This window comes from Taeniopygia guttata, chromosome 3 (genome assembly GCF_048771995.1).
Source record: "Taeniopygia guttata chromosome 3, bTaeGut7.mat, whole genome shotgun sequence".
Lineage (NCBI taxonomy): Eukaryota > Metazoa > Chordata > Aves > Passeriformes > Estrildidae > Taeniopygia > Taeniopygia guttata.
In genome coordinates this window covers 75,251,421-75,277,513 of record NC_133027.1, presented here as the reverse complement: position 1 = coordinate 75,277,513, position 26,093 = coordinate 75,251,421, and the positions used below count along the sequence as shown (strand labels likewise).

The window sequence follows — 26,093 nt, the reverse complement described above, 5'->3', positions numbered from 1 at the left end:
TGTTTAGCATCTCTAGGCTTTTCCCCTGGCCAAAAGAAGACATTTCTCAAAGCACTGCCAAGGTCTGTCTCACTAGATCACAAGCTTATTGAAGCATTAAGAGAGTGGTAAGCTCCACATAAGCAATTTTATACATCAACAGGTACATCTAGGACGTGGAAATTTGCTGGGATTTCCATAGGTCCTCCTGTATCACTGTTATATTTTAGGGTTGGTTTTGTGCTTTTTTTCTTTTTTTGTTTCACTTGTTTCTCTGTTTGGGTTTTTTTTGTTTGTTTGTTTGTTTATTTTTAAGAGGAGGAAGAATAAAGCCTGCAGGGAATGATCATTAAAGAACCATGGATCAGCCCCATCCAGCCTTTGGACTTGGAAAGTACAGCTAATATTTTACTTCCTTCATTCATATCAAAAATCCAGGGAGTTTTTCATATTTCTCAATCTGTTGAACATAACTACTGCTATTCCATCCAAATCCCTCCTTAGGACCAGTGTGCCAGTTTAAAAAGCAACCTATTTTTCCTTCATATCAAGTCCAAGAATAAAAAGTTTCTTGTCCGCGTGCTATTCTTTTCTGTGTCCCCTATTGTTTCTAGGCCCTGCAATAATTGCTATATCACGTGTAGCAAATAACATACCAACACAATCCCACCCAGGCTGCACAGATGCACATTCATCACAAACAAATTCTCAACTGAATGAATTCTCAACTCTTTTTCAATTCAATTACATAACTCATGGACAGCAGGAGCTGTCTCACTGGCATATTAGTGATATGTGTAAGTGGATGTTTCTAAGCTGTGCTCAAAGACTTGGGCATGGCATTGCTCAAGACATGCAGCTTGTGGGAGGAGGAAAGAGTGAAGACAGTACTCAGGAGCTGGATTGCATTCTCCCTCAGTGTTGTGGCTCCCAGAACACCTCCACAGGCACCACCTCCTCTTGAATTTACTGACGCACCTCTACCAAAGAATTATGCTTCAGCTGCTTATATTTCTACCAACTCAAGTCTATTTAGACTGAAGTTTTTGATGCCAGAAGATTGCCTCAGGCTCAATTCTTTTGCAAAATTTCAAGCTTAACTACTTCAGCTGTTTCTGAGAATAAGGTGTTTTGCTTAGGACAAAAAAAAAAAAATCATCCCTCGCTGCCCTCAAATAAAATACTCCTTTGGAACACTGAGACGAGTACAGAGTGCAGAAATATGTAAGGTCCTGTTCCATGAGGAAAAGACAATAGAGTATAAAGATGAGCTCCCATTGTAATTTCAAAAGTGATCAAGCTATTTAAATTTAGGAGTCTTTTATATTCAGCCTTAATATTCCTTTTATATAAGGATACAACATTTTGGCTGAAACACGCAAAAGCAGATGTAGTGCTTATACACGATTGAAGGCCATATTAACACATGATTTGTCTTTATATTAGTTCCACGTAGGTATGCTATATGCATTATAATACACAACTGTAGCCAGGCCAAACTCAAAGTTATTGCTTTCCTTATAAAACTCTCTGCCTTGACTTGAATAGAAATTCTCTCTCCTCTAGTGAACAGCCTGCTTCATTCTTTGTTGACACCAAGAACTGAACAAGTTCTTCAGCTATAAGAACCACACATTCAGAAGCATACGTGTCTTGTGAAGTTTAGGAGACTCGTACGCTTCAAAAAACTTCTACTGCAACTTTTCAAAACAAACTACCAAGAAAAGAGTTGCATTTTCTGCCACTCAATACTACAAAAACACGTGAACCAAAAAACTCAGAGCCTTAATGCCCACCAGTGCCACACAGACAAGTCCAAGACTTGTATTATGTCAGTGAAGTAGGCAAGCCTTTTTAATTGACCATAAATGTCTCACGCCAACAGTAAGTAATCCAAACTGCTCCGGCTTGCAACTTGTCTTTTTAAAGCCCAGAAATAATATCCAGTAGTTCCTTCTTTCCTCTCCTCATAAAACAGATGTTTCACGACAGTGATTTCTCTGTATACTGTCATTTCTTACTTAAAGCAATCACGCCTATCCATTACCTGTTCTGGGAATCAAGGACCTAGATAATTTTAAATAATTACATATTTTCTAGAGCACGACTTTCAGCAAGGTTCCTCAAAAACATCTATGAACTTACAGCTAATATTGCATGTTCAAAAGATTACAGTTATTCCTTATTTTATATCTGGAAGACAAAAAAAATACAGCATTGGTGTCAGCTCTAAGCCTAATCACGGCATGCAGCTGCCTAGAGAAACAGGCCAACATACGGGGAAAACAGTCTGCCCTCCTGCCCAGTCCTGCCTATAGCACAGTCCTAGTCAGACAGACAGATGCTCCTGCAAAATGCAGGACAGGGATCACAAAGCAGCAGTTTGCTTCGTATTTGCACAAGTGACAAATGGAGCACTTTCTTACCTGTCCCATCCCTCAAGTCCTCCAGGAGCTGCAGCAACAACCCAAGGCTATTTCTCTAGAGCTCTGCCCCCGACCTGGTGCTCCAGGTCCAACCTGTTCTTCTCCCTTTACCACACGGGGAAAGATGCCTGGCTTGATTAGCCAGAGATCTTCCTACTCCAGAACAACAGCCATCCTCAAAACCCACCCAGCAGCCTTGCTGGCCTCAGACTACAACAGCTCTTGGCAGCTTAACAGTCTGAGTGTGACAAAAAGAGTCCTTTCTCATATCCGGTTTCAAAAGCATCCCTACAACTGCCAGAAATAATTTTGCTTGGCTATCTGAGTCCCAAGAGTAGTAAAATGAAGATTCTTTAGTATGTACTCATAAGACAAAGTAATATCAACAGAGGTCATGATGTGCCAACCTCCCGCACAACTCAAAGCCCTCCTGAATCAAACACCTAGGTCCTTGCAGCCTGAGCCAAGGAGACTGCCCCCACTCTACCTCTGCTGGACCAGATACCAGAAACCCCGCCATACACACCCCATTAGTGAGTTATTTACAAAACAAAGCATAAGAGAAATCCCACACACTCATTTGAAACAGCTCCCCAGGTTAATTCTCATGCCTTCTAATGCTCTCCAACATATTTGGGAAGTACTATCTTGCCCCTTTTTCTCTAACATTGTCCTAGTCATGACAGAAGGAGACTGTTTGCCAGATCAGGCACATTTCACTACCTCAACATGCAGGTCCTGCAATAGTCACACAGTGATATGAGACAGTTAAACATCACTAGAATTCCCCACATTCCCAAGAGTTTACCCTGCACCAAGCAATGTCATCACTGAGGACAGGAAATGTGACACTGAATATTACAGGTGGCATCCATGCAGAATGGGGGAGAGTCCTGGAAAACCCTTCCATTATGAAGGGCACAAGCCCTCCACCCAAGCTGGACAGGCATCACCATCAAGATACATCACACCAAGCAGCTCCTTTGAGCTGACTGGGTCCTCAAGAACACAACAGATAAGCATGCACATGACAAACAGCTAATTTTATAGACATGTATGAAATATATCATTTTACATAAAACACAAATGCCAGAAACAAAACTCACAAAATACCTTGCCCATGCGTATGATTCTTCCATGTGAGAATATACAGAGAGACATTTAACAGGTCTGTGCTGTCAGATTCTTTTGTTGCTCAGTATCTTTTCATTCTGCTGTCCTTTGCATCAGTGACTCAGTCATATATTCCTTAAGGACAGAAACTTCTATTGGTGGCAATGGGGAAAAGGCAGAAGCATTTATCACGAGTTACAACAGAGCAATATTCTGCCAATACTGCAGTCATTACCAAATTGTTTTTCACAATGCTGAAAAAAAATTAAAGATCCTCCTTTTTAATGCTACAAAGAACACAGACATTTCCACAAATCATGCATTCAGTATTTATAGCACTAGATCCCTGTAAAAGAATGCATCAGCTGAAGTCTTAATTTGTTTTCCTTGAGTGCTTCTCTCTTATTAGGCGAGATTACATCTTGTTCTTAAACAGTGAAATGCTAACCATTTTCAATAAACTTTTTTTTCTGTGAAAATGCCTTTCAAAATGTTTTTCACTAGCTTTTTATTTTCATGCTGGCTCAGTTACTGAATTATAGTTTATTACAAGAAACTGTTTTCAGATCAACTCCTTAAATCAAACAGTTTAGGTGATACTGTATTTTCTATGCATAACAATTTTGTAAAGCATACTAATTCAATGTTAAAGCACTACAGGAGGAACACCTGTGTCTTTACATGATTGTTTCAGACAAAGCTTTCAGAAGAAACTGAGCAGCACAGATAAGTTTACACAGAAATGTAATTTACAATTTACTCTCACATGTTAAGCACCTGCCCTTTCTTTGGCAGGACAACTGCTCCTTCAAGGTTCAGTAGGCAACAAAGTTGTTAAATGTTTTCTTAAAAACTAATTTTTTCAGGTCCTGAAAAAAATTCTTCTAGGAACCACTCTGGGATTTTGGGAGCTTGAAGCATGTCCTTTTTCATTCACTCTCCAGGGCAAAGTCTTATTTTCAACACAGTCATTGAAGATGCAACTCTGAAACTACCCCTTGTGTATGCAAGAAGAACAGTTCACTTGTCTAAGAGCTGCTGGTGTCTACACAAACAGCAAGCTGAGTAATATCTGCCAAGGTGTTCATTGCTACTTCAGTATATAATATTGAAGAGTAAGCTCTGAAGATGTTCACTGCAATAATCAAATTCATCAAATTCAATGTCATTCTTCAGTAGATACTTTTTTTCCCAGAAAATACAGGACTGTGCTTAGGTCTGATCCACTTATATTAAGAAACTTGTCAATTTGGGGCATTCTTTCATATGCAAAATTAAAAGCATGTTATTTTAGCTACTTAATTGCACCAACACCTAAACAATATTTATGTAGGCTAACCATCAGATAGATGTTATATTCAAAAAGCAAGAAGGGAGCTAGGGGGTCTTCTCAAAACTTGTTTCAAAAACAATATTGCAGTGAGAGTGGCCACAATAAATAGAGATATCATAAGCTGAATTCTATTTATCACAGCAACCCCCCTCAAAAAACACGCATAAGTTCTTCCCAGTTACCACACAAAGACATAGCTCACCTAATTCACCTTCTAGTTATTGGAGATTACTTTTTCTAACCACAACCCTACAACCTCATTAAAGAATTAGAGAAACAAAATTCTCTATACTAAGTAGGTATGGTATATTCATGCACTCTAGGATGATGTAGGTTTATTGATTCCTGTGATTCAAATGACAGCGTAAGACAGAATCTTGATGCAGTCATAATAACTTCATGCACTCACTTGAGCACCAAGTATGCACACATAATTTAGGGCAGATCTGGCCACTTGTTTTGTGGTGCCTCCCTTTCTTAGCATCTAGAAAAAGGCCTCTCCAAACTGAACCCATACATAACTCTTGGAAGGGTTACAGATGTTTCCCACAATTTTCTTTTGCGCATTATCACAAATAAAACCAAGTTGCTTAAAATACTCCATCCACCTCCAGAGAAATACCAGGTAACATCAACACTAATGAGTACATGAATTATACATTATTTCTGTATGGTGTGGCACCAGACAGACATCCTTTTGAGAGAGCAAGTTGCTATGGGACTCCTGAGACTATCAATAACCTACTGTTAATATCATGTTAACTTACACTCATCACCACCTTGGTTGTACCCCTCTCCATTTTGTCACTTCAGACTAGTAGCTCTCTTAAATTTCTAATAACTACTTTAAAATAAAATCCAGCATAAGTCTTCTCTCTTGCACTTTAATCCACTTTAATTGACTGGGCACTTTCAGTCCTATATTTAAGAGTATAACAAAAAATCCACCATTAATATATCCCAGTGAAACTACACCCATTTGATCAGAAATGCCATCATTAAGGCATATATAAACTAGCAAATGAGAAAATCCTTAGTCAGTGTAAGAAACCCTAAAAGAATAGTTCAACAGCACAACGGTGATATCAACATTTAAATACTGAAAATTTACTCCAGAGAAAAAGGTAGAACCAGCCATCTGTATCTGTGAATGCGCCAAAAATCAGTGAGCCGTGTGCCAGATCTAACTTGTATTGAAATGCAACTGTCTTTCTCTTGTGGCCTTTTAAAACTGTTTTAATTAGTGTACAACCAAGTTGAGCATTTCATTTTGAAGAACCATATTGCAGATATTAATATGAAATATAATATATGTTAAATTATGCAGCAAGGTGAAAACACCAAATTCCAATTGACTACAACTGCAAATGCCCTGCATGAAAATTGAGATGCTCTATGGAATAAAGAGACTGCACTTACAATCAACCACTAATAAACCCTCGGCATAAGTAGCCAAGATGAGAAGAGGGAGGGGAAAATCCCAGTATGTTTCCAAAACCTATGGGATAAATCCTTGTATGTTGCCAACATAAGAGCCAGATAATGCAGACATTAAAATTAAAGAATGGTATTTCAGACAGCTAATTACCACAGCATTCAATACCTAGCTAAGTATAGTGCTTTACAGAAACATATGATCTAGGGATAGTTTTAAACCCAATTTAAATTCAGTTTTATATAGAGTTCTACTTGAAAGTATACAGTTTTCTGTTAGATGTAGCCATATCTCTAGTGATTTATTTTCAAATATATTCTGCGAATATATTTGAAAAGAATGCAAATATACAGCCTACACATAATATATATGTATATCTTCTAATACCAACTTTTTTTTGAATGAAAACCAGTCAATGGGCAGCAGTCTGTCTTGTACACTGCAAAAACTTAGCACTAAACTGCTTGGCAGATTCAGAATATACAGTGCCACAGAGTCAAGGAGCAATACTAAAAGCCAGCATAATACAACAGGGTGACAGAACCTGTAAACTGTATCTGTAATCAAACTAACCCCTGCAGCATGCTGCTGAAGCCTGCTTTTGATGGATCTTAATTGTGTCCTAGACCTGCAGCCAAGAATAACATTACATTGAGAGAACAGTTCAAGGCATCTCAGTACAAAGAAATCACAAAACTGACAGCACAAAAACAATGCAATTATCAAACTTTGTCACCAGCCTAACTAAAGCAAGCAAGCAAACAAAAAAGATGCAATTTACCTTTTTGAGGAAAAATTTCTGCAATTTCATGTGAGGCAGCTTTATCATCTTTTTTTCACCATCTGGGATACAGGTCAGGCATTGCAAGTCCTTGAGCCATTCTGCATGGCTTGACACCTTTTGCCTTCTCTATTAACTCGCTGCAGTCAGCTTAGCCCAATGCGTCACCAAACAGCAGCCCAGCCCCGCAACAGATTAAAAGGCAAGAGCTGGGCTGGATCTCATTCTTGAAGAAAGCTCTAATACAAACACTCCAGCTCCAGCTGAATACTTCAGCTGTGTTGACAGCACAAGGAAGAAGAGAACAGGTATGAGGTCTGCATTGCCCCCTAAAAAAAACACTGAAAAGTTAAAGAAGGTGCTTATACAGGGGCAAGAATCTGCAAGATGAAAGAGACACAAAGATGCTCTGTATCCCACTGATCCTTTCAAATCCCATGCTACAGAAGAAACTCAGTGTCCAGTTTCTGAAACTCAGTGTCTGAACACAACCCAGCACTGCCTGCTGAGTGCAGCTTGTCACTGTGCACCTGTTAATTAAGCACACTGTATGTGATTTAGCCAAGCACAGGAAAAAGCCTGTAATTTATGTTCTCTTCAAATCATTGGAAGACTTATTTCCTCTGAATAGTTTTTAGAAAAAACTCTATACAGAGATTGCACGCGAAGATGCTATACACAGATACATATGCAGGTCTTTATAGAGCACACCAATGCTGAGTTTGATTCAACACCATAGGAATCAGCAATCATGGGCATTGCTGCCTTCCCTTTGGGAATTTGCAACTAAAGCTTCAGATTTGGAAGGACAGGGCTCAGCAGCACACTAGCAATGCTGCATAACTCCTGGGCCACTGCTGTCCTAGAACAGCAAGTGTTGTAGGGTGATCCGATCTCAAACACTGTGTTCACTCCCAGTTATGCCAATGGGATAATCCCTATGTTTAAGAATTAAGCACATGCTGAAGCAGCTAGTTTAATCAGTTTAAAAAAATCATTCCATGATCAAGCTACTCCCTGATTAGTGTTTGAAGAGTCAGTCAGTGTAAGAATACACAGAAATGTTTTATAAGAGGAACGTAATCCAAACATCACCAGTTGCTTCCCAGTCTCCTGTTTTTATACTATAAATATTATTTCACACAAGCTGCAAATCTCTAACAGTCCATCTCTACCTGTATAATTTTTCTGCTATTTGAGTAATTTTCTTACCACAAGGGCTATGTTGTTCCTTGGCCCTCTTGCTGCCCATTCTTCAGGAGCTTAAGTACTACAAGCCCTACCAAATATCACTGCAAATTTCCACTCCTACAAAGGCACACGTTCTTAACCTCCAGCAAGTGGCAAGGTCTGAGGAACACCAAGGAAAAAGGAAGTTAAGAGAGTTCAGCACACACTTAGCTCCAGAAGTTTGTGTTTAGGGGAATGCCAAATGTGACAGGTAAATAACTACAGTAAAATGCAGGACCAGACTCTGAGAACTAGTGCCACTATGCACCCCAAGTCCAGCTGGAGAGGCAGCACACTGAAAATGCCACAGAACAGAAGTGCAACATATGTCAAAGTATCAGTCAGGAGCAAGATAGAGACCCAGGACAATTACTGTGACAAACCAACAGCTGGAGATAAGAAGTAGACCTAGTCTTTAGATTTTTCTAATCACCAGGCATTCAAACTGATGGAGAATTCCAGACTCGTTTTCTGAGAAGCATCCTGCACCACAAGGATGTCTAACAAAACAACATGGAGAAGATAATTCCAAGTCCAATTTCAAGAAATAGTTCCAAAACTGATAACTGGGGAACACAAGAAACAAGACAAGAGGTAATTCTTTGGTGTGTTATATGTTTGAAGCCTTTGGGCCCAATTTTAATAAAAGTTAGAAAAAGCATTTCTTAGGAAATTCTCACTGTATACTGTGTAAGATGGAAATGAATCCAAGATACCATTAAGTTGCAAGTTTAAAAAACCCTGTGATTTTGGGAACTGTATTACCAAGAAGCATATTACTTTTTAAAGTAACAATTCTTACTCCAGATTACTAGGGTTGCCATAATTTCTCAGGATTTGAACTTCAGTCTAGGAGATTCCCCAGAGCCAAACAGCATTGACTTAAAATTTCATATTTTTTTCTATTGGAATTATTTGGCTTCATTTTTATTTCTGCACTCACATCCACAAAAGTTGCAAGGTTTTCCTCTACAAGAGCATATAAAGATACTTTGAAGAGATCTTGAATTTGAGACCTCCTTCCTTTGAGATAGTACATAATCATCCCAAACTCTATATTCTAGTTATTTAAAGTTGAGCTCAAGCTAAGCAGTTGGATTTAAGCTGAAAATACCATAAAGACACGTCCATGCCTTCTAATACATAACCAGGTTTTGGAAAAAAAAGCTGTATTACAGCAAAGGTCAATGGCAGACTTTCAGCTGTAATTACAAATTGATGTGGGTTTGTTGTTTGCATTGTTTAGTGTTCCTTCAAAATCAAGAAGAACGCTGAGGACCGAAGACACACCTTTAGCATTATTTTTAGGTATTTATCAATGTCTGTATGTCAGAATACATTCTGAATTCTGTCACGGTTACTATGGTAGATAATTGCTTTTTGTTAAATCTGACAGTGAACAGATGTAACACATACAGTCCCTGCTTATTCACAATCCTCTCAGCTAAAAGCAACATTTCACATATGAGCAGGTCCTCCAAACTCCACGTGCACAAACACCTTTCCTTCCAGACACAACTATCTGCCCTTTTCAAGTCAGTGTGCTGTTATATGTTATAACAGGCTTTGCTTGGGCATTTTGAATGAAATGTTCCTCATTAATTGATGAATGCTTACCTCATCTTCCTGACCTAACCAAGAAAAGGAACAACATTTTTCAAATTGTTGCTGTGTTTTTTTGTTTATGAACTACACATCAGAAAGGTAACATTAGCATCCCAAGAGAAGCTAGCCATAAGCAAATTCTGCAAGAATGAAGGAATAAAGCATCCTGTGGCTACATTTAGATCTTCATAGAGAGCACATATACAGTATTTTCTATTAAAGAAAAATATAGCTCAGATTTTTCTTCCAATACAGTGTTAATATTGGTTCCAGTCAAGAATAAAGAGCTCCATACAAATGTAAGTGGTATTAGATACTCTTTTCTACGCCCACTGAAGTTACCTTTCCTTAGTAACTCAAATCTGAAAAGATAAATACCTCACTGCTTTAACTCACATGGCTAAAAAAGAATAAGAAGCACAACTTGAAAAAAATAAGTGATTTTATCAGCAATTCTAGCCAAATGTTAGTCCTATAGCTGACAGGTTTTCTTTTTACCTCCTGTTTTGATTTACAAAATCACAGACATACAAAACACTTGTTTAATACGAGTTAGTTTCTTCATACTCAAAAAATCAATACTGCCATTTTGGTCAGCTTTTCCCTATCGATTATTTGAAGTCATTACATAAAGAAGTGACTTTTTTTTGTTTTTGATGCTGAAAGGATTTCTCTAGACAACTAGCTAATGCAGATTTGTTTAACCTTCCTGGGGCTGCACAGCAAATGACTGATGCAGCTATCTTAAAGATCATTGGTAACTCAGATCAAGAAAGATTACAATATGATTACCTGTTTTAACCCTTTTTCTCCCCCCCAAACTCAATTAAAAATGATAAAGCATATTTGATCAGAAGTTTGGATTACAGAAGAACTTTTTTCTTTCGCCTCCCACTCCTCAAAAGCCTAAAGGTACAATTGTATCATCATCTCTTTGGTCCTGATACACCAACCCCATCTCCTCAAGAGCCACCCGGAGGGATAAACAAGGGACACAAGTGCCTGTGGTCTGGGTAGCACTGAGTACACAAGAGCAAGTCAAGAGCACTGACCTTGGAAAACAGAACTCCACTCCCCTTTTGGAAATAACCGGTGTCAAAACCCACAGGAGTTTAGGTTTGGAAGTACTCACTTCAGGCAGCAGCAAGAGCACCCAATTTCCCCCTCTTGTTCCAATTAGCAAACATCACTGCCTGGCAGATCCTGCTCAAGCCTTTAAAACAACTCTCACAGAAACCCCTCTCCCCTCACACCTTTCCCAACACAAAGGCAGGTCCCTGGGGGACTGATACCAAGGATTACTACAATAAAAGCAAGGAACTCCTTACTCCACAGGACCTGCTTTGTCTCCTTGCTGCCCTAAGAATCCTTGAGCTACCCTTTAAGATTCCCTCAATGAAAAAATTACTGCGTCACCTTTATACCAGAAACAAAAAACAACAGTTCTCTGCAATTAAAAACAGAAAAAAGAAACATTACTACATCACAGCTGGGAAATACCTAGATGTAGAAGTAACTAAATGGGAAAGGAGACAGCATTTAAGACAAGAGAGGTGTATTTTATTTCCTGAAACTTATTGTATCACAAAGCTTAAGAAGATTCATGGCCAAGGTTTTTAAGGGATTCATTTCAAGTTCTGATGTGAATTTGGATTCTGTGATCAAGGTTCAATCAAGGTTTTCCTTTCTTCATTATATTTCTATAAGAGTAAAACAGCTCCATGCATTTTTTCTAAATCTTTATTATAAATGAGAGCCACCTTCAAGTTGATTTCCATTCAGAAGCCTTTTTAAGCAACATCAATACACAGCAGCTATTGAAGTTTAGCTTAGTCTTTTGCAAATCTTTCCAAGAGTTAAGATTTTTTTTTGTGGGGGCTGGGGTGTGGATATTTCACACCAACTCACAATAATCCATACTCTTTTTTCCCCTCCTCATCAGACAAAAATCAAATTATCCTCAAAAGGGGCATTACAATTCATGGCCCTGCTGAGATACTGATCTGCTTTGAACCAAGTTCAAGTTATTTTGGACTCTACACTGTGCACCTGGTTACAGAGAACTCACATTAGTTAAAACATGAGATAACCCTCCCTTATTTCTACCATAGCCAAGGCCTATGCTCAAGTTTGGAAGAAGAGAGGAGAGCACCTCTGCATTGGTGAGAAGGTAGGTGACAGGGTTAAGGAGCTTAGCAGAGAAAAACACCCATGTCCATGAACACACAGCTCTGCTCACAGTCTCCCTATAACTTCACCTATACCCTACTACAAACACCCTTTGCTGGAGGCAGAAGAGAGGGATGGAAGTCATGAACAGAGCAACAGGACAACAAAAGGCTGTAGGCACAAGCAAGTCCTTAACACCATGCTTCTCTACGGGCACACATGTTTTGAAGTGATTGTAAGGTGATTCCCAGTCACATTTTGCTCTTCAATTTCTACTGTGTTGATCAGTAGAAACAAAGAAAGGAAATTAAAAGTTCTGACTGTATTTTCAGTATATTCTAATGCTGTAATTTGCTCTCATTTCATAAATGCTACTAAGTGCTCTCTAGTGATCAAATACTCCTATGGATGAAGCAAGGTTTGTAATACTGTACGGGATAATATGCCAACAGTAGTATGTCAAAGGAGACATAGCACTGTGCTCAAGCTCTGATCACAGAGACAAATTGCTCTAACATTTGTGAGCAAGGACTGAATTTTTTGCACTTGCACCTTCAGCACCATATACTTTACTTCTGAGCCACTGCTTTCATTGTGGCAGCCCACTGCTAGGATTGCCTGGGAAAAGAGCACCTAATTTGCAAAAAAAGTTGGACTTTGGGTATTTCTGTTTCTTTCACATAGGTATAGGAGTCAGCTTTCTGTTTATTTACTTAATTGTGATAAAAGTACAATCATTCCAAGACTCCAAGTGAGAGCTTAAGTCAGAAGCATCTGGGCAAAACAAAACAAGAATATCAGGTCAAATCACTACCTTGCCATGTATGATGGTTCTGACCTCTTAAATGCAGGGAGATGTACATGGACCCACTGAGAACAGGATTCTAGGGCAACAGAGTGCTTTCTGGGAAGCAGTCACACATTCTACTTCCAGATTCATATTTTAGGCATACATTTTACAGCATACCAAGAGGACAAGCAGAGCAAACTGGGAAAAAGGAAAAAAAAAAAAAGGAAGCACTCAAAATGTCTTCATAAACACAAAGTCACTGGACAAAAATAAAAAAAAGGCAAGACTGCCACAGCAGGAGTAACTGATGATTCATCTATGGCTGCAACCTAAAACTGCTTGGGGTTTCTATTGGTTTTTCATATCCTTATGGTAGATCTGTAATTTAGATATATACTGGACATATGGCATGTTAATAAGTTATTTTGAACATAGATTCATATCTTCACCTGACCTTTTCAATAGACAGTGTAAATTCAAGTGAATAACCTATGTAGTTAAGTTGCTGTGAAAATGGAAAAGCTTTCATACCATAAATTATTATTATTACAATAACCACTGTAAAGATAAGCTGACATTGAAGGCAATTCCTTGGCACGGTGAACCAGGAAAGCCTATTGCCCAAAGTGACTGCTTCAGATTTAGCTAAGTTATCAGCCTATGATTAGAGTGCTCTAACAAGTATGTCTTTTGGAGAGGTTTTTTTTTTGACATTTTAAATATTCTAAGTTTATAGATTATCTAAAAGCATACACTTCCAGAGTTACAAAAATATTTATTGTATTGGTGACTCTTATGCCTTGTTCATAGCTATAAAGGATATAAAATTAGAAGTAATACATGACTTAAGCCAGAGACCTTGGAGAAAAGCAAAAAATCCCACAACTGGAAATATGTTGCACCTTTTCTTTAGGATAAAATATAAGCTTAATCCTATTCTCATTGTTTATTAGTATTCAATTGAATCTACCTGAAGTTTAATTTCATTGTGATTCTTGCACATTTTAGACATAAATGTGTGGAAGAAAAAAGTTGCAATTTCTTAGATTAGTTGATCTTCACTTCCCCACACAAAAGCAAAAACACACAAACCAAAAGAACCATCTCCTGTTTCACATTTATTTAAAAGTGATTTAATATTCTTCCCATCTCCTCATATACATTTCTCTCATCTGCTCTAATAACTTTCCACCAACTCTTTAGTCTCAGTAACTGTTTCTCTATACTTTTTCAAAGGTGAAATGACTGGAACTGAAAAGAGGGTTCCAACTGAGAAGAATCAGCACAGTGGCATAGCTCTGCTGGTATTGCCTATTCACCTCCTCTTACCTACAGTACCTCCCCAGTGCCTCACAAACAGAAAGAGAATTGATGCTCCAAAGCCTGTGCTCTGCATCTCCCACAGTGGCACAGTGCTTGGCACAACAATGCCATCCCTGCATACTGCCAGCATTTTGAAAGAGATCTCTAGAAATAGCTACACTAGTGACTTAAAAAAAAAAAGCCATTTTCTCTTCACCTTCAGAACTTTTTCATCTGATTAAAGACACTATTATTCTTCTATTAAGACATTATGTGGATGTACCAAAAATGTAAAAGTAGAACATAATATCACAATGACAACATAGAAGTTCTTTGCTCATGGATTAAGAAAATCCATCTTCCTACTGACTTTATTATCTTATGTCATGTGCAGTAGAACAATAATACTCTTTGTCATAATTCCAGTAATTTCTGCAGTTGATCATAACCTACTGTAAAACAAACTCTGCTAAATAAGGCCCCTCAAAACAATGTGCTAGGGGTTTAATGCTTGGAAAATGTAGTGCTTCTCACAGGGGTTTTATCTCTCAGGTGAGATAGAGGATCCAGAATTTTAAAAGCAAAAGGGCAGAAAAAACACTGTCAATACAGGGATAATTCTAAATTATATTTACAACATTCAGTTAAACCAAAAAAAGCCAGAAAAAGAGCAACAAAAGCTGCAGCTTAATTAAAAGATCTTGTAGTTGCCTAAATTAAGGATTAGCAAATGCAGGACTATTTTCACTGAATAACCTCCCACTAAATTTGATGTATCTTCTAACTGAATTTAGGCAGCATTTTACACTGTGTTTACCTTTCAAAATTTCTATACGAACAAGTACCCAAAGAACTACCATTACAAATTTGGTCTGTAATGCAAGAGAGACCTTCAATTGCCTCTCAAATTCTTATCTACAAAATTACAAAGGAATAAGGAAAGAGGATTTTAAAATTTATATTGATTAACAGCATTAAACTTGCATTAAGTTTGGACAGAGGGAACAAGAGGACCATCTGTAGGTTGTGTAGCTAGCCAAGCTGTAGGATGCTTTACAGGATGACTCGCAGAAATTATCATAGTTCTGACTCATAAATGGCAAATTATGTGTTTGGGCTGAAGTCATTCAGCTTTAGCAAAATCAAACATAAGCTTCCAATAGCTCAATGAAAACAGCACCACAATGTAAAGGAAAATAGCACTGCAGAACAGTACCAGCAAATGGCTGAAGAAAATACTGCATGCCTTAATGATGAACTAGAGATGGTTTAAGTAACAGAAAACTCACACTAGAGACCCGTGTTTTTGGGATCTTGTAAAGCCATTTCTAGACTGTACTGTAGAATCCCTCTATTCACAGATGTAAAAGATAATTGGATGTGGAGAATACTTGGAGGCGATTCATGTTGAAAGACAGAAATTCTGGCAGAAGGTTTGTAGTTTTATGAGCTAACATTAGAATAAAAAAATCCCTACATTCATCTGCTCTAACAATTCCTGTCTAACATTACCCATGAACTTTCATCCACTTGTGCCTATCTGAAGCCAAATATCTGGGGTTTGGCTAAAGCAAATTTTCTAGAAAAGAATTCAGTTCTGACTTGAAAATTACAAGAGAAGGACAAGCTCACTTCCCAACCTCTAAAATATCACTTCCCACACTCCCAAAAATCCACCAGCAGTTTTTATTGCCGTTGTCAGTGCTGGGGAGGGGGGACAGGCTTCAGATTGCAGTTACAGCTTTTCTCACAGCAGCTCAGTGATTGCCAGAGTTCCCCAGCTACTGCACATGTGATTCACTTAAGTGCCCACTGCACTTTTGGGTTAGTTCTTATCATTAAAAAACCTTTAAATTAGTATTCAAAGAAACACCAAGAAAACTCCACCCTAAAAATGACTGAAAAGCTACCCAAATTCTCATACAATGATTCATTCTTAACTGATAAAAACCTTTTTTCCAAACAAGACAGACCTCTGCTGTTGGATGAAGTTACTGCAAGCTTCACAAAACTTCCTCATATCCTGGAATAATTCCCTTGAGCTGGTTATAGGTTATAGCTTGCAGTGCAAAGCAAGGCTCTTGCTGCACCATGGTGGCATTTGAGGTGGCTTGTTGGCAGAGGTAGCCAAGTACAAGATGAGCTGGTCAGTCCCTCCTTCCTAGTGCATTTCTTCCTGAGGTGCCCATCTCATGGAAACAAACATGTTCAGAATATCATAAAAAGCTGCCCATTGTGACACTGCCACTGTTCTTTAAAATGAGATCCTATAGATCTCACAAGCAGAATTGAAAGATGTAATTTCCAAGACTAAGCAATTTAAAGATTTTAAATGAATGCATATTCCACAAATATCCAAATGCCTGCTTTCAGATCAGCTTTCCATGGACCTGAACTGAGGTCTGTGACACTGAGACTAACATGTCTGCCAGTCACAGCACCCCAAATTGCATGCCAACCCTGTCAAAGTTAAACTACGGCTGTACTCAGGCTACCCAGGGGCCAGTCTCCCTGTCAGATCCCTGTCCCTGTTGCAGTTACTGTGAACTGCAACATTGCTGTGATGGTGTTCCAAATGCTGGAGTTGAAAGTGTGGCTTCTTATTTGGTTAAGAAACAACCAGCATCTCCCCTCGAGCCTTCCATTGAAATAGCAGACTCTCATTTAAGAAACAGAATTATCCATCGTCACTGTTCAAAGCAAGAGCAAGGGGGAAACAGGCTAAAATCCACATTGATAAAATCACTTGGGTTGGAAGCAAGCACTAACAAGGCAACATAGATGAACTACATGCTCAAAGAAGTCAGTCTAAAGTAAGATTTCACTCAGACTCTGCAGCAGAAATGAGATAGTTATAAACTGGAGCATGTTTCAGAGGCCGGAGCTGGAGCAAGAGATATCTGTTTCTTTGAATATTTGATTGGGGTGTGTCTATCCAGAGAATTAAAGTCTTGCTACAAAAACAAGCAAATAATTACACCTATGATAGTTGCTCTCTATGACAAAACTCTGCATTACCATGTGCAACAGAGCTACACAACATCCAGGTTATTATAGTATGACAATGCAAGACACATCACAGCAGTTCAAAACACAGATATGAAAAAAATTATCTGGAAGCTTTGGAGCAGCTCAAGTTCAATACTAGAAATACATAATTGCCATGGTTAAGTTTCACCCTTTTTGGATTTGTTTCAACCTTCCAAGACCTGTTCTCTTTTCTTCAAGACGGTAAGACACTCAAGAGTTACCACTTATTAAAGAGGCACAGTATTGCATTAATGCCACCAGTATAAGCACAACTTCCAATGCCTAAAGTATGACAGTAACATGACTGAGGCAGTTCCATCTGTAGAAAATACAGTGAATGACTATCTTACATAATGCAGAAGTGTTCTGCCAAAGTTCCTCCCTACAGCAGCATCTCTGCTAGCAGCTGGAAAGATGAGCTGTGAGATGTCCAAACTGAAAACTTACATATCAAAAGCTTTGTGGCATCCAAAGCTTAAAGTAAATTTAATCGAGCTTTTTAATTCAGCTTCGTGAGCTGAATGTTCAGTTCTACCCAGCCCACACTAGGTGTCAGCCCTGCCCCAGGATGGCCGGGTGCAGGCATGTAGGGTTACAGGGAACAGGTATTCCCAAAGCACTGCATTTTCCTTCTAGATTACTAAGGGTCAAGCTTGCATAGTGGTCAGCGAAAAAGAATAAAAACAGCTTTCTATTCTCATGGACAAATATTAACAAATTACATGTTTTGTCTTTAAAATGTGTTCTTGTAAAGTTGGGACAATCTTGTCATGTCATGCAGTCATGTCCCCACCCTACTCAGGAGATGGGATTGCAGTTTATTTGCCAGCTCCAGTCTAGCTAGCTCAAGAAAATGTTGCAATACATCCTAAGTAGTATGGGTTAGGGTCTCCACAAAGAGTACATTAGCTCATTAGCTAAAGCTCAATGCTGTCATCACATATCTACTCCTGACACTGAACCTTTCAGTCCCACAGCTGCAGATATATCACAACCAGCTGCAGAGCAACACCTGGTAGGAAATGCACATCATGTTATCTGAAATTATTTCAGGGTGCACTTTACAAGAATATGATGTATTCAGATAAAAGACACAAAATGCACACAGTGTACCTGAGTCATTTCCACCTCACTCCCACAAAAAAAAAAAAAAAAAAAAAACCCACCTCAAACCCACAACCCAGTTACTTAAGGTGTTTGTGACTAATATAGACACAGGACAGGAGAGGCAATACTTCCTATACCACAGAGAGAGGGGCCCAGCAGGCACTTGGCTTCATTTGGCCCTTTTGCCTATGAATGTTTCCAAGTATCACATTACGCTACGAAGGTCACTTACCTGAGTATGTCTGAATTCATGTCATCAGGGTGATACTCAACCCCAAATCTCTGCTTTACTTAAACAAAATTCACATCTACCCATCAGAACACTAAGTTCTGGCAAGCCTGTGAAATTTCATGTTGTGCCACAGCAACACAATGAAAATTATTTAATCCCTTGTATAGAGCTGGCACCATCTTTAGTCACTGGATATTTCTGCTAATTCACACAGACTGAAGCAGAAGAGGGCAGTCAGTCTCCTCAAGACACTCACCTGGGGAAGGAGTTTTGCTCATTTCATATCTTCAAGCCATGAGGAAAGTTGATTCTGGTCTCACACATTGGTTTTGTTGTAAGAAGTGGAACAGTCACACAGCAAGATCTTTCACTTCTATTTCACAGATTTAGTCTAGTATTTATACTGCTATATATGAAGCAAAAATGTTTCAGAAAGAAGAAACCATTAGGTTACTCATTTCAGTCTTGAATAGATCATTTGATCACAATAACTTGCCATATACAATGTGCAGGTAGATTTGGGTGCCCAGATCAGTGCTCACCTGACCCTCCATAAACAACATGCCAAACTCTTTTTCCCAATTCCAAAGGACAATAACAGGAGGGGGAAAAAACTATTTTTGAAGTTTCCGTGTCAAACTGGGCCCCAAGGCAAGTCTCCTTTCCTCACAGGGAGGACAACTGTCGCTCCCTTAAAAAGCTGCAGCATGCAGTCTTAAGACAGGAGTTTCATCAGAAAAATCTGCTATTCAGGCCCAGAAACAGACCCTAAGCCAGATACAGGGCTAAAGGGGAGTTTGGTGTTGATGACAAAATAAGCAATGAGATTTATGAACAAAACACTATGCATTCCCAACCCCAATAAGCTAATCTTCCATTATTTCTTATCTTTAAATTACACAGTCACAAGACAGGTCAAACTCCAGTTTCCATTATATTTTCTGAAAACATTTATCTTGCTCATCTGTGGAAAGCCTAACAGAAAAAAATATCAGTTCTACTAGATAATATTAAATTACTTTTATTTTTACAGAGGTTGAAATACAATTTTAACAATGCAAGTTAGTTACCCTAAATTCAAGTGATCAACAGTATATCTGGACATTGCATGATCCCTAAGTATAACTCCCAAAGAAATAACAGCTAAAAGAAACAGTGCAGGAAGAGCTTCCCCAGTTTTTCCAACACATCTCCAGATACTCTGGCAAAAAAGAAATCAAAATCACAAATCTCAGAGGGTTTCTCCATTCCCTGTGATAAAAAGTCCAATTTCCCTGTCAGCTGCAGATAGAGGTTCAGAGTGTAATCACCCTGCAAATACCACAGGGAAGGCATTCAGCACTTGTATTCTTTTCTGAACAGGATTTGCAAGTGCTCCCCCCATCTTCCAGGGTTTTTTATTATTATGAAAGAAACACCCTAATCCAAGTAGATTTCCTGCTCAGAATTGCACAAGCCATTATTTCCAGACAGCTAGAGACTTATGCTGCTTCTCATGCTGTCAGCATCTGCCTCCTACAGCATTTATTGTGCCATTATATGCTTCCCCCAGCTGTCAGCCAGGAACCCAGGGCTGGTTCATCTCATAAAAAGCAGCTCTCTCAACTCTTCATGCAGGGCCCATCCACATTAGTTAAAGAATAAAAAAGAGGCAGAAGGAACAAGCTAGGCAAAACAGTATTTTAATGACCCATTTATCTCCCAGGGCCTCACCTCATTCAAGCTGTACAGCTGAGAATCCGTATATCTTCTCAAGGGGAAAATTCTCTGCTAAAATCAGCCTCCCAGGTACATTAGAAGCATTTGGTCTGCACATATGCTTTTCTTGCTGGTCAGTGACACGTAAGTAAGTGTATAGCTGGCTTTTTAGCAGTCTAACTGAAGTCCAAGACTTTCAGCAAGTGTAAGGAAAGCTATGCCAGGCACAAAATATCAAATTTAAGAGGAAGCCCTGTAGATTGAGAAGCTTTCTCCTTTAATATCTACAGCAAAGAAGAAGTTTCCAGAAGCACCTGCACCAAACATTTACAACTGGGTCATAAGGAAAGCCGGTGCAAAAGAAGGCTCACAAAGTGTTCTCTGATAGTCACAGTTGTTTAAGCCACCAACCAGATGGTAACAGTTGTTTTGCCACTTGTTGCCTGTAATTATGCTTGCAATGCACTTTTAAAGGCCACCAAGATACTTAGAAATGCAATGAAAGAGTTGTAATGCCTTGAAGGCAAAGATTGGTAGTAGTATTTAGAGAACAGTACCAGATACAGACTACTTAAAAAAAACACTAAACACCAAACCCATCCCCCACCAAAATAAATAAAACTACACACAGGCCCCCAAAAATAACAAAAACCCCACACAATCATAAAACCCACACAAAATAGCATAAAAGCAACATGGACGGCATTTCTGGGTTTTAAGCCTGCTTCAACCCACACGGCAATAGCCAGGAGACCTTCAACTCCAGGCACAGTGGGTGGGAGTTAAGAGCCAGTTTAAAACATGCCATGCTGATGCCTTTACAGCACCTTCCCAGAACCCCCACAGACACAGCACCAAACCTGGCAAACTGATGGAGTCATCACTAAAAACCTGCAGCAAGAACTTGCCATAACTCTACATATCCCAGAAAGTGAACCCTGCTTTAAAGCATTTCATGGGCAAGAGAAGCAATGAGTTGCCATACCAAACCACTCTGTACCTGCAATCAGAGCTCAGTGCACCATTAATTAGCATCTATACTATTAGAAAAGTTCAATAGGAAAAACTCAGGTGCCCCCAGTATGTTCCAGTCTATGGGATTTGAACTAAATGCATATTACAGGCTTTTCAAAGAAGCCTGGTCAAAGTTTCCCCCAAAAGCTGATAGAACAACTTAGGAGAATAGTTTTTTTTAAAAAAAAAAAAAAAAAAAAAAAAAAAGGGGAGGACTGGAAAAACCTGTAAGAATAAAGCTAAAGGATAATTTTGGATTGATCAAATCAGCCACAACAGTGACTCACCATGCAAAGAGATTAACAGTTATTCCATGCAGAAGCTGAACTTAAAAATCTCTTTTCTCCCAATTCAGAAATTGCAGAAAGTTTTTTGTTCCTTGTCAGTTACATCTGAAAATATTCACAAAGCTACATTTGCAAATGAGCTTACTGCAAAACCAAAGAGTTGGAGAAACCAAAATGAGGATCCAAGTATAACAGTGTCAGAGATTCCTGGCTGATCTTCTAATGTGCTTGAGAACTCCTGCTTACCTGTCTGGAAGGAAGATCAGTTCTTCAATTCCAGAAACCTGGAGGACTCCAGGGACAAGAACTGGATTCAGCCTAGCTTCTTCATCAATAGGATTGTATAATCCTTACCCAGACATCAAAGCCTCTGGGGTTTTCAAATTTTATAACAAACAAAAAAAACCCCATGTTCTTAACTTGCACACTAAGTACACATCTGTTCATCTTGAGCATTTTAAAATTATTAAATGTTCTTTTTACACAGATGCTTCAAGGCTGACAGTATGCACACCAAATACTTCACCTGCTCAAAGTCAATTCTTTATTCAAAGCTGGCTCTGAGAACACAAAAAGGTGGGCAATTCTGCCAACTACATGCAGCATATTTCAGGAAAATGACTCACTAAGTTCAAAATGTTTTACACATTTAATTAAGCCTTACACTAACTCCAGTTGGCAAGCAGGAGTATGAATCATGGAAGCCAGACCACAGGAGCAAACTCAAGGCAACACAAGAAGTTAACTGCTTACTTCTGGAGCTGAACAGTGACTTGCTGAAGCAGGGCTCCAGGAGGATACTCCTCACTTCATAGGCCAGCAGAGCACAGATAGGAAGCAAGAGGGAGGCAGAAGAGAACTGCCTTGACTCAAAGCACCAGCCAGTCACTGCTGAGGCACTGGAATCAAGACCTCTGCTAATCCTCACTGTGCTGCCAGCTGACCCTGCAACACTCATCTATTGCTCCCCCCTTCTGTGTCTAATACAAAGAAAGATGCCTTCCTCCAACAAAGGATGGAACATCAAGGACAAAGAGGCCGTGGTAATGGTGTCATTAGAACAACTTTTGTGTCATCACTGTGCACACCACTGTATGTACTCAGTGGTTATCATGCTGTTACCTGACATATTATACACTGCCGTATCCTGAGCTCCTTTATTGAGACAGAGTACTAGTAAAAGAGATCAGACTTGCACAAAACAGTCCTGATGCTGAAATAAAAACATTATTCACATATATGTGCTATCCTGCTGTCCACAGGTTGCCTATTCCCACTGCTGACAGCAAGTGAGCTAAAGTAAATAAGAACATAGAGAGCTCTGAGGGCCCACAAGACCACAGAAAAACATACAACAGACATTTAATTTGAAAGGATCCACAGAACATCCATTAGATCTTGTTGGGGAAGATGAAACAGGAAAGCCTTATAAATATGATTGCCTGGCAAAAGATTTAGAAAATACAGATATTGAGACAAGAACAAGTTTTGACATACCAAACCTTAGTTGCTGAACAACTAGAAAGCAATAGTACAGCCAGGATGAAGACAATCCCCCTTCTCATTAAACAATGCCCTTTACCTACAGACAGGTCCAAAGGTCAAATGGAATGTTCTGTCTCATCCCCCAATGTATGGTTCATCCCACACCTGTAACCCTACCCTGAAGCATCAGGTATCTGTGACCCCATTGGCCCAAGTCTTCTTCCAGCCCACCTTGAAGCCCCCTGATAATGAGTGCCCGAGGGACAGGACACGCTCTTGGAACTTCCTCTTGGGACCCTTTCCTACCATCCTCTGCCTGTTGCCTCTCCCTGCCCCCACTCCCTAGGGCCTGCCATGAGTTGCACCTGGCAACTCCAAGCAGGGCCCTTTACCCTGTATAATAAACCACATATTCTAAGACCAGACTTCAGAGATCTCTTGTCTCCATCCATCCAGACCGTCCTGGAGTCCAGCACTCCCCACAAGATGTGCTATAAATCAGCCTCCAACATGACCTTAGAAAAAAAAGTAGAGAAGTAGCACATGGGAAAAAACCATACACACCACTAGCTGGTTGCAAGGAAACCCAAGTAAAACACAGTCATTGTCCTTTGCACTCTTACAATATGAAATATGTACAGCTATTAGTCTATGCCTCTCCATCCTCAACATCCTGACCTGCAGAATGACTAGCTTACCATCTTGGACAAGGGGACACAGACAATCTTAGCACAGTCAAGATCTCACTGTTATCATTTCAGCCAGCACAAAGCTGTACAGCTGAGGGCAGACATTCTGCAGAACAGAGGTGCAAGAAGATCAGAGGTCCCCATTGCAGCAGTAGATTAGGTCTTTCACAGGCATGCTCAGATCTGCTTCCTTGGTCGAGTTGAGACCATTAAGAAACATTCTGCCAGATGCAGTTATTGCCCTCCCCTAGTCAAAGGGCACTGGTGTTACACACAAAGCTCAGAAGAGAGATACTTGTGGTAGAGGTTGTACTGACTTTCAAGACTTGTCCCACTAATGCACTTGAGGCTTCAGGTGGCAACGCCTACCTTGTAGAAGGAAAGATTAATTCTTCAACCATTCCCACACTATTAATCTGAACATTGCTGAGCTCCTCACCATAGCTACCGACACCGAGATATCAGACAGCAAAAATCTTCATGCAACCCTAAACCAAGCCCGATTCAAACCAGTAAGTAAGCAGGGAACCTTCTTATACTTTTTCATTCACCTTTACCTCCACAACAATGTTGTACAAGATATGCATCAAGCCTGGATATCAAGTAATAATTATTTAGTATTGTGCTTTACTGCTTATATATTTGTTGGATACTGGAATCAGATATTCATAGGATTTGATCACTTATCTTGTCTGCTTACAGAAGTAAACAAACTACAGACTGCAAACTGACAAATACCATTCAGAACTACAGACTGCAAACTGATAAATACCATTCAGATCTCTGAGCTACACGACTCTTCCTTTCACTCAACAAGACTGTCATCCACAGAAACATTAATATCTGCAGCAGGATTGCTTCTCATACACCATTTCCAGATGAAATCTCTCTGTGAAACCAGATGCATACTCTGGAGCTTCAGGGCTACATTGCTCTCCCTGAAGTGTGATGAAACCTTATGCCAGGCTAGGAAAAACCAACAGCAGGAAATTCAAGAGAATAAACCAATCAGATAGAAATAAATGCAGGCACACACCACAAAACTCCTACCTTGACAGATCTTCTGGCTACTCTTTGGGTTAGGTGTGCCCTATGTATCTAATCTACAGCCTAACAAATTTCAAAGAAATTAGTTTGAACTGAGAATGAAGGATTCTTCAGTTTTGTCCTAAAAGTTAACAGAAGTATACATACCTGGCAAATGTCTTAGGCATTCAGGATTGTCATTTTCTTCAAGTGTTTGGCTGCTAACAGTACAAGAGACCGCTTTAGGCATCTGTTGAGAACCAAGAACACCTTTGTGCATCAAGCTACCCAGCACACAGCCCTGCTGGGATAGGGCCCTGCCCTTGCTGGGAGACCAAGACTCCTTCTGACAAACAGGACAACCCAAAAGATGCTGCCCTAGAAAAACTTCCCTCTGGAGAAAACCCATCCTCTCCACCTCTGCAAACAGCTCTGCAGTGCAACTGCAGGACAGGCTCCAAGCAGACCTCACCTCAGCCCTGCTGTGCCAGGTGCAGTCAGGAATACTGCAGTTAGGAAGCTGGGATTCAATAATCATCCTCTTGCTCTAGCTTTCATTTTAGGAACAGAAGTCAGCCCTCCTTCTACTGCAACACTGCCCTTTCTAAGGAGCTTCCCAAAATGACTTGAAAGAGATGAAAAGACCAAGGATTTCAAAGACTTTAACTAAAATCATAAGTAAATAACACATCCCTCACTGTGCCCTCCCTGTTCAGCTCTGCAGTGTGCTCAGAGTAGCCTTCAAGACCACTGCTGCAGCATTTCAAGCAGGATTTCAGAAACAGTTTCCAGATGACAGACACTCAGAGGTGGCTCACTGACATAACCAAAACATTACTTATGCAGTTTAATTCTGTTGTAACAGCTTTCTTTATAGGAAGGGTGACTCACAATCCTTAGCTTTCTTAAAAAAGAAATAAAGCAAAATACATTAAAAGCTGCCGTAATATATACTGTACAAAAAGTCTTTCAAGACAGTTCATCATAATAGAACACTTTTTATAGGAAAATGCAGGAGATTATACCAACTAAACATGAATGATTAATAGCACAAACCAGGAAGAAATCTACTCAAATAACAGGTCTCATGTACAAGAGTATATCTGCTTTAACAGTACCATACTGCTCACTGTTCTGTTTGCAATGTTTGTTTCTATAAGAGGTATTGTTAAATATTCATATTACCTTTTCACCTCAGTTAAATTAAGAATTGAACTGAAAAGATAAAGTTTTAGATTAATAAAAACTGAGGACTTCTCAGTTACTGATTACTGGAGGTGAGAACTGTGGTTGCTAGTATACAAAAGCTTGTTCAAGTGCTAAATATGAATAAATATGCCTAATCTGCAGACTTGTAACCTA

General features: G+C 39.4%; 1 protein-coding gene across 2 annotated transcripts in view; it reads right to left on the bottom strand.

Annotated features, from left to right (window-relative positions):
• The window catches only part of RPS6KA2 (ribosomal protein S6 kinase A2), a 285,833-nt gene that overhangs the window by 246,288 nt on the left and 13,452 nt on the right, over window positions 1-26,093 (bottom strand). The window contains exon 1 of one of the 2 annotated variants that reach the window (XM_030268399.4): window positions 7,068-7,911. The exons of the other annotated variant lie outside the window; for it this stretch is intronic. Within the exon in view, the coding sequence (XP_030124259.1) occupies window positions 7,068-7,115 (48 nt within the window). The 5' untranslated portion in view covers window positions 7,116-7,911. Of the gene's footprint in view, window positions 1-7,067; window positions 7,912-26,093 lie in introns of those variants that run through there. 2 annotated transcript variants of the gene reach the window in all.